At 35.8% G+C, this 9,918-nt stretch overlaps 1 protein-coding gene across 1 annotated transcript; it reads right to left on the bottom strand.

Annotated features, from left to right (window-relative positions):
• Positions 1–5,230: 5,230 nt before the first annotated feature.
• LOC118053603 (protein PSK SIMULATOR 1-like) lies at positions 5,231–9,643 on the bottom strand. Its single transcript, XM_073408543.1, has 10 exons — positions 9,609–9,643; positions 9,422–9,512; positions 8,874–8,958; positions 7,981–8,078; positions 7,741–7,810; positions 7,090–7,193; positions 6,576–6,692; positions 6,397–6,473; positions 6,227–6,271; positions 5,231–6,108 (listed from the first exon to the last, which is right to left on the bottom strand). The coding sequence occupies exons 2-10, from the start codon at positions 9,455–9,457 to the stop codon at positions 5,538–5,540; spliced, it is 1,203 nt and encodes a 400-aa protein (XP_073264644.1). The 5' UTR covers positions 9,458–9,512; positions 9,609–9,643; the 3' UTR covers positions 5,231–5,537.
• Between the last annotated feature and the right edge of the window lie 275 nt (positions 9,644–9,918).

The raw sequence follows: 9,918 nt of genomic DNA, 5'->3' as shown, positions 1-9,918 counted from the left end.
AAAAATGAATAAAATACATGAGAATTAAAGGCACATGTAAAGGGGCTCATTTTTTGTTTTTACTTGGTTAGATCTAGCCCAGCTATAGCTGGACCTAGCTGGCGCTGCATGATCACTGACCCCAATGACCCGACTATATGCACGCGTAAATTATTCACGCACGCCATGCATAGTGCAAAGTAATTATAATTCCGTTCACACTGTACCAAATGAACAGAATTTGCAAAGTGGGGAAGAGACTCACCTGGCGCTGTTGAATTAGAGCTGCAGTCCCAGAAAGAAGAGAGGAAGCTTACTCCGGTGGAGAAGAGCTTCTCACGACTGAGGAGCTGATGGACACTGGCCGGAGGAGCACGGTGGGGAGAGAGGTTTGCCTGTTGGAGCTTGCAGCTTGCTGCCGTTTACGGCTGGTGCAGAGCTGCTTGCTGGAGGAAGATCTTTCTCGGTGGTGACTGGTACTGCCGCTGCTGGGAAGAGAAGGTTGCTGCTGGTTCTGCCACTGCAGCTGAGGAAAGGTGTGGCTGAGGAGCACCTGCTGTCGCTGCTTCAATGGGAAAAAAAGACTCCAGATGCTGCTGCTACTAGGTATACTCCATTCTTCTTCACAGTCATTGTATTTCCACAATCTACAATAAGCTCAATTTCATCTTCACTATCAAGTTGGAAGCTCTTATTTGATATATGGCCCTGCCAGAGGTGATCTTCACAGGATTTTACTAAGTTAACTGCTACTTTCCGAGAAACCTTGGTAAAACCCTTATCTCTTGTGTGTTACAATGATTCTGCTTCCTGAACCAAACCAATCTCGACTCCCCGCTATCGCTTCTAATTTATCTACATCATCGAGTATGAGAAGAACTCTTCTACTGTCTTTCCTTTATCATATTTCATTCCTCTGTCAACATTGCCAATCTTAATCTTGTCTGTCTTCAGGATATCAAAAAGAAGTTGTTCTTGCAGTTTGACATGACCATTTGGCTGCTGTGAAATTTCTCTGACATTGGCAAGAAAACATTTCCCATCAAAACTATGAAACAACTCATTATACATGGCCTTGGCAATGGTTGTTTTCCCTATGCCTCCCATTCCATATATTCCTACAATGCAGACCTCGCTTGATCCAGCATTTAACAAAAAGTTCAATTGTTGCACACGAGGATTTATCCCAACTGGATAGAAGGCTACGAACAAGTATGTGCTGTTCAGTTCCCTGGAAATCTCCCCAACAATTTTCTTTGTAAATTTTGCACTACAAAGAAATGGAGACTGAAATGGATGCACTACAAAGAAACGGTACATGGAGCATTGTATCACTCCCTTTACGAAAAAAAAACCACTAGATTGCAAATGGATGTTCAACCTCAAACACATAGCAAATGGGACAATTGATCGATACAAAGCAAGGCTAGTAGTAAAGGGATACATGCAATCATTCGGCATTGACTATTAGGAAACTTTTACCCCAATTGCAAAGATAAACACCATAGTCTTGTTATCTTTAGCAGCAATGCAATCATTCGGCATTGACTATTAGGAAACTTTTACCCCAATTGCAAAGATAAACACCATCAGAGTCTTGTTATCTTTAGCAGCAAATTTCAGTTGACCCTTGAAGCAATTTGATGTGAAGAACACATTTTCTCTGTGGAGATTTGGAAGAAGAAATTTATATACATCTTCCACTTGGGTTTAACTATCCATAATCTAGCGGAAAAGTGTGTAGATTACGAAAAGCATTGTATGGCTTTAAACAATCGCCAAGAGCATGGTTTGGAAGGTTCACAGAAACTATGAAATGAATTGGTTATCACCAAGGTAACTCTAATCACACTTTATTCATCAAACGCAAGATTGAGAGAGTTACACTGCTCATTATTTATGTGGATGATATGATTGTAACTGGTGATGACGCAAACAAAATAAAAAGGCTACAAGAATGTTTGTCCACTGAATTCGAAATGAAAGATTTAGGAGGACTAAAATAGTTTTTGGGGATTGAAGTTGCAAGGACCAAAAATGGTATATACCTGTCACAACAAAAGTATATACTAGATCTTTTATCAGAAATTGGTATGCTAGAATGCAAACCAGTAGAGTCTCCTATTATTCAGAATCATCATTTGGCCATTTAACCAGATCAGGTACGAACAAACAAGGAAAGATACCAACGATTGGTAGGGAGATTAATTTATTTGTCTCACACACGCCTCGACGTTGCTTATGTTGTTAGTGTGGTAAGTCAATTTATGCATGCTCCAAGTGAAGACCATATGACAGTCGTAATGAGGATTATGAGTTACCTAAAAGGGGCCCCAGGAAAAGGACTGACATTTAAGAGATATAGACATATGGAAGTAAATGGATTTATTGATATAGATTGGGCAGGAAATCTCACTGACAGGAGGTCCCCCTCTGGCTATTTTACATTTGTTACAGGAAACCTTGTCACATGGCAAAGCAAAAAACAAAACATGACAGCAAGATCCTCGGCAGAAACAAAATATAGAGGGATAATACATGGAATATGTGAACTCATATGGCTTAGGTCTCTACTCACCAAAGTAGGTTTTGAACGAAAGGAACCTATGTTACTATATTGCGACAATCAAGCAGCATGAGAGATAGCTAATAATCTGGTCCAGCATGATCGAACTAAACATATTGAGGTAGATCAACACTTCATCAAGGAAAAGTTCCTTTTAAAGTTAGTGGACATCCTTTTCGTTTGATCAAGTGAACAGCTAGTAGATATTCTAACCCATGCAATCCTTGTGGTAGCTCTTCATAAGGTTCTAGACAAGTTAGGATTAGAAGATATATTCGCACCAACTTGAGGGGAATTAATAACATGTAATTAGTCAAATTAAAGAATAAGAGTTCTAGCAGATATTCAGTAAGAGTTCTAAAAGAATACACATTAATGTATTCCTTTTGGAACATGAAATATATTCCTTGTAAAACAAGAAACCTGTAAACCACCGTATATATGTTTGTCTATATAAGGCATTCCTCCGAGAGAGAAGGATAAAAAAGCACAGTTAAATAAAACCTAAACTCTAGACTTTATCATAGCATACCTTAGAATTCTTAACCTGTCTTAGGTTGCTATGTCGCATATCTATAGCTGCAAGGTTTTCCCCATAGAGGCCATCAGGTATGAACAAGAGTGGAAATCCATGCCAGCAGAGCCAGGTTAATTTTCTCAAAAGATATTCACAGCCTCCACCAAGGTTTACATGATTGAGCTGGAGCAGCCTTAGGTTTTACAGATTGAAAAACACATTTACATCCACTTTCATGTCATTCACTTTCAGCAAGTTTATAATTATGGCCATCCCTTGGATTGCTTCAGTTCCTTGTCAATAAACCACATCAAGAGGAAAGGAAACATGCAACCACTTTTGATTTTTAATTAATATTTTATATTTATTAAAATACTAAATTACATCTTAATCAATTTTATTATAACTTAAAAGGACATTGGTAAAAATACAAAAAAAAAAAGCCCTTTGACACCAATTCAAGAATTTTTTTGAAAAAACCTTTTAAATAAATTTTATTTTAAATGATAATTTAATGATTTTATTGTACTTCGAAAATATTAAAAGATTGAGTTTTTTTCTAATTAATCTGGTAATAACCAATGAACTTTGTGAAAAGATAATATTATTCTAAATAATGAGACTATTGATTTTTTTTAAAAAAAATAATAATAATCATTAGTATATTATTCAATCTATAGTGTTTTATATGCGCATCCCGAATAAATACTAAGCTATTTTAGTTTTTTTATTATTTTTTATCACTATTGAAGAGCACATTCAGAATAGGTAGAAACATAATTGGTTTGAAGAAAAATAGATATAAATAAATCTATATGACAATTTTGAAATGAATTTTATCTACCTTTAAAACAGAAAGGGCATGAAGATGTCCCTTCCATCCCTACAATTTGTATCTTTTATGTTCCAAAACAGTAGCCATTTACAGCTCTATTACATGTTTTACAAATTTTCCTTTTTGTTAGTTATTATTCAGAAACATTTGCTTCAGTGGAAGGAGAAAGAGTTGGTCAGATTACAAAAACGCATTGATTTAACGAGTGAGAAGGGATGGAGAGGAGAATAACATTTCATGGTGTATTCGCGTCAGCTCTGGTAACATACTCCATCGTCTTCAGATCTCCTTTTCTGATCCTCTGTGTTAACTTCCCTGAGATTATATTGAAAAATTCACTCACCCTCTTTAATGGCTAAAACTTAGTTCTTGGCTCACACACAAACCCAATATTCTGAATTTTTTATACAAGTTATATATCTAACTTTTGCCAAAATATTACCCCTTTTTTTTTGTTAATTTAGTGGGTATTTGTTTTTTCTTTTATTTGTCTTCATTAGTATGCATTCTCTGCATGATAGAGCTTGTAAGGCATGGATAAGGTTCCTCAATTTTAAAAGTTTCACAGCCCTAAACTACAGGGAAGAAAAGGAGGGTTTTCAAGTCCTAATATTAGAGCCTTTAACTATAGAGAATTGTAGAGAAACCTCTTATTTATTCTTAAAAGTCTTCATTACATTAATTTTCTTGTGAAAAATAGCCTAGAAGATTGAAAGAAAAATAGCCTATACGATTGAAACGTTTTAATTAGTAAAATTCAAATTAAATTGAAAGTCATCATCTAACTAGGAATCAGAATAAAAAAAAAACAACAAAAATAAAGAAAAAAAAAAAAAAACCAAAGCAGTAGCTTTCATGCCTAGTTCGGAGCTAAAAAAGCGAAAATAGATGATTGGTTTAATAGTTGGATTAAAAGTTAAGCTTATTTTTATGAGATTCTGCATCAGTTGGTGGCTTTGCATGCTGTTAATCAAATTAACTCTTGAGCCAGACTAGAGTCAGCGGATCACTAGTAAATCTCCAGGTCAGCCTGGTAGGATAATTATGCCAAAAAGAAGTCAACAATGCTTAAAATTAAGGATGTGGTTTGGTTGTTTTTTAAAATATATTTTATTTATTATTAAGAAAAATATGCTAATAATATCTTTTTATTTTTAAAAATTATTTTTAAGATTAGAACATTAAAGATTTGAAAATATAAAAAATATATTAATTCAAAAATAATTAAAATTATTTTAAAAATACATTTAAAACACAGTGCTAAACACGCCATGAAACTGCCAGATGAGATGAAGAATGATACAGCACTCTATACACCAGAATCCAAGGCAAATTTCTTAAATTTCAGCTCCACAGGACCTGTGGTCCAAGTACAGCATGCTTTCAGTATATATAGTAGTGTATAAACTGTGATTCTTTCCATCATTACAGAAGCTGTAATGCCTGTTTATGCAGCCAGGCTTAGCCCAAATGCATAAGGACAACATGGCTTTCCCAGTCTATAGATTACTAGAATTTTCTTGTCACTCAATATCATGTATATCATTCAATAAGTTATCTGAGCACATCTACTATTAACATCCGATCGTTTCTCCTTGTCATCCCATAAGCCAATGGTGGAACCAAAGAAAGAAGGTTTTTCAAGTTTTGGCAGTAACAAGTCCAGGCTTTCCCTTGTATCTGAGCACATCAACTCTGTCAATCTTATCCAATTCGTCCTCCTTGTCAATACCAATATCACTGATGGGAAGCACAGAAGGGACATTTTTGACAGTAGCTGAGTCCTCGCTTTTCCTTCTAGGGGAATTGTTGTTAGTTGTACTCGGCCCACAATCTTCTCTCAACTTGGTATCCACTGAGTTAATGTCCTGGCTCTTACTATTTTCTTCTATCTGGTTTTCCTCGCTTGCGTGGCCTTCGGTAGTTGGTGGCGGTGCATTGGATGTTACAGCGTCAGGCAAGTCAGCTGCATTGGGTGACTCTTGCTCTTGTTTCTGATTCGACTTCTGACCCTGTGTGCCAATTGCAGACTTGGCAGGAGATTTTATGCTAACACCACTAGAAACACTCTTGGTTTTGCTGACAAGATGGTGAAGCCATAATAGTTGTTCAAGAATATAGGCTTCTGTTTTCTCCTTGTCCGCATGGTGGAGTGTTTCAATCTGGATTATATCAGCTGCTCCAGCAGCAGGTTTTCTGTTGGCCTCAGACCTGTACACACCAAGACCAAATCTTCTTATACTCGGGCCATTCAGCTGACTTGTTTTTAACAAAATAAATTGCAAAAATGAAATTCTTAAAAACAATTGGAAGAAAGCAATGGACTCACCCGGAACTTGCCCACTCTCCAACCCAACCAAAACCGTGATGCACTCTGTTCCGAATCAATTAAAATTCAAAGAAAAATGTTAACAGCTAGGCAATGAGACATTGAAAATTAAGGATTTAAAGCAGGAAAAGTTTCTGTTTTTGGGGAGGAAAAATAATGGCATTACATACTTGGCTGTGTTAGTGGACAGTGGAACCAGCCACTGCAGTGTCTTCTCCATCGTATCTTTAATTTCTGTGATGGTAAGCTGGACATGCAAATCACAATGAAGTAAACAACTAGAGCATCAGCATGGATGAGAAAATAAAAGACTTTCTACCCTCTCTTCTTTGAGGTGAAAAAGTAGTACCTCATCTTTGACATTAAACGATTGCAGTTTGGAACGTAGAGCTGATTTTACACCAGGTGGCAAGCTCTGGTACAATGTGTCCTTACCATTTGGAGGCATGGAGCTCGATCTTGCCACCTGAGAGCATCTATTATTAGAAGGCCTTGAACCAGCATTATAAGAATATGATTGCATACAGGAATGAGAAGAGTGTAATGAAGCAGAGAACTCCATTTTTTAATGCATGCTAACTTAAACAGTGAAATCAAGTGAGGTTCGGGCAAGGAAACTGAGAAACAGCTAAAACAAAGTATGGTAATCCAACAAAATTGAAGTCAAGTTCCAAGTCATTCAGTTTGGCAGGGGCATTGAAAGTCCTCAACCCAGTCTGTGTCAGAGCGAAATGGTAGGTTGTGCATCTCTAACAGTTAAAATGTCACGTAGCAACCAATCTTGATTACGGATTGTAAAACTAATAATTACAAACTTTGAAGATGATTGTAAGACAAACATGATGGAAGTAGATGGCACTTACAAGATTATCAATTTGCATAACTACATTTGCATAATGTAAAGAAAGACCGGCAGGTCCCAATCTTGGATTATTGCTAACAGATTCTTCATTTTGTACGGAATCATCTGCAGTATACATCTGAATGCCATAAGAACTATTTTCATACATGAAATCAAGTTAGACAAGAGCTCCTTTGAGCAAAGGATGGAAAGTTAAATATACAGAAGCATGAATCCAAGAGGAAAATCCGGGGGCCAGTTTAGATGGAAGAATAACTTTTCTATTCCATCTTCATTTGTTAACTCCATGTATAATGCTCTTTTTCCTTATTCAATGTGGTTTCAAAGGTTCTGATTGTGGTTATTGGTTTTACTTGTTTCAGGAAAAAAAAAAACATGAGAGTTATAACAGAGAAGCTGGTGACAAAATTTCAGGCGAAAGAAACAATTTTTGAGAGAAGTATTTAGACTATAAAAAAAAATTCTTCCGAGTTAAGGTTTTAGGTTAGATAATTTTCCCTGCAATTGAAAGTTAAAACTAGGACTAAAAAGGGACAACACTAGAAGGAGCGATTTTCACACATCAAGCTTGCATGCTTTGAAGATGGAAGGAAAACATGCGCGCTTGGGGAGCATAATTACAATGTGGTAAAGACCTTGATCAAACACATACCACCACTACCAAAGGCATTGCCAATCTCGAGGATTAAGAAATGGATGATATCTACAAGCTTCTCCATCACCTGTATAAGATAATTTGGTCACTACAAGAAATATTCTAGTGATTGAGATTCTATTTACTCAATTAACAAGCTTGATAGATAATCGATACTGTTTGTGCTAAATAAATAAAAAAATCACAATCTCAATAATTTGCAGTTGCAAAAAGAAGCAAAAACATCAGTATTGCTACCTCTTCCAAACTTCTAGACCAAAGTGATTTCTTCTTTACGTTTCGTATTCGCTTTTTTTGGCTTTTTAATTCTGCCTTTAACATCGCAAGGCTTTCCCCTGAATTTCAGAGAAATACACAAACTTAAATTAGTACCTCACTAAGTTCCCCAGGGCACTGGTTTGGGGTAGTTCCTGCATTAGTTAGACATTGATACATTATTGGAATTCTCAACTTAAATCATGTCAGTCCACCACACCTCAACTTTCAAAATTCTAAAAGTGTTTAACACAAATATTTTCAATTTCTAGTTAATGCAACACCACAAATTCCCTCAGGGTACTCATTAGAATAAGTCATATGTAAATTATAACAAAACAATTAAAATAATACAATGATAAAAGCACAACACACTACACGAGCTGAATTTTCCAATAATACCAAAATTAATACCCAAATTAACAAAAAAAGAAAGGCGGTAGCTTTTTTTTTATTTTCTTTGACAATAATATGACGACAAAAAACATTGTGAAAGCACCATATCCAATCATTTATCAAAAGCTATCCGAAGAACTAGCTTTCTTCGTCTCATCAAAATGTATTTACATTGATGTCTTTTAGTTTGTTTCAGCCAGCTTCGGTAAGAAAGGCGATCTATTTAATCAATAACATCATTTGACCTGGTCTACAAATCTTTAATTCAAAAAGAAATTTCCTTTATGAAAAAAACAGTGGCATACTGGTTAGTAACTAAAAAGGATGTCATATATCACAGTTACATAGGTTCAGCGCTACAGTCTAATCCTCAGTCACACAACACTCTTTTATGAAGCATGACTAGCTGCATTTATTAATCAAGAGCAGCACTTAGTTAACTACATAGGAAATCACAGAGAAGAGAATGGAGAAATAACCTCTCTGATTAGCTGCTGCACTGCCCTCCCTACGTTGACATTCATGTTCCATTCTGTCCAAAATTTGCAATTCATGGTATAGCTCCTGCAAACCCAAGATGGTGCGTTTTGTTTGGTCAAAATAAAACACACGATGACGCAACAGAAAAGGTTTACATAATACATCACAGTGCTCCAGCTATGCGAAGCATAAATCATCGCATCAGGAAGGAAAAAATAAAAAAATCAATGCAAAGCCATAGACTCCATGTATGCTGATCATAAATGTCAAGAACATTACTGTATTTGCAAACATAAGAAAATGCAAGCATACAGTCATTGGCATCAGGAAATGCAAGAATTATGTTACTGATATAACCTTACTAAGAACCCTTTGTTTATGCAAGGGTATTGACCTTGTTTTAGATATGTAAAAGAAATATCAGCCTAAAGTTCCTTCATTAATCTTTATTTTTTTCCCCAGACACAACCATATTAAAGTACTAATTAGGCAATCCATCCACCAATTAAATTCACCAAATTATAGTAAAATAGAATATTGTACTCACAGCTGTAAACTGAACCATAATCATTAAGAGTTCCATTATGGATTCTGCCTCCTCCTGCAATTGCCTACGAGGATTACGATCTCGGCTAATTCTGGAAATCAAACAAGCAATTTAAATCAGTATTCAATACTATATAAGTATATTGTAAATACAATGGCCAAACAAGGTACCGTGTTATATATATTACTTATCAAAATAACGGTCCAAGTTGTGCCATTGAGGATCTTTTACAACGATTTCCCGAAACGAACCACTTCTTCCTGAAAATATTTTTCAGCTCTTCTCTGCAAAATAAGTAAATGAAAACTTCAAGATATTATTATAGAAAAAGGATGAGTTGGAAGAGGCCTGCCAATAGATACATTATGATGCTAATTCATCACGTATTCACCTCTTGTCAGCAGCAACAATCCTCAAAAGCTCGTCCATATCTTTTGATATCAGATTTTGCACACCTTCTGAAGGAAGCACCTCTTCCTTCAAATGTCTTACACTTC

The sequence above is a fragment of the Populus alba genome, chromosome 4 (assembly GCF_005239225.2).
Source record: "Populus alba chromosome 4, ASM523922v2, whole genome shotgun sequence".
In the NCBI taxonomy this organism is placed as follows: domain Eukaryota; kingdom Viridiplantae; phylum Streptophyta; class Magnoliopsida; order Malpighiales; family Salicaceae; genus Populus; species Populus alba.
The sequence above is the reverse complement of the archived record's forward strand: the minus strand, read 5'-3'. Positions and strand labels throughout refer to the sequence as shown.

Excerpts from the sequence above, each read along its gene's own strand:
- LOC118053603 (XM_073408543.1), bottom strand. The coding sequence starts at position 9,457 with ATGGAACTCTTAATGATTATGGTTCAGTTTACAGCT. Across the intron at positions 8,079-8,873 it reads TGCAGCAGCTAATCAGAGAG|GGGAAAGCCTTGCGATGTTA; the intron begins GTTATTTCTCCA and ends TCTGAAATTCAG. Across the intron at positions 7,811-7,980 it reads GGTCTAGAAGTTTGGAAGAG|GTGATGGAGAAGCTTGTAGA; the intron begins GTAGCAATACTG and ends TATCTTATACAG.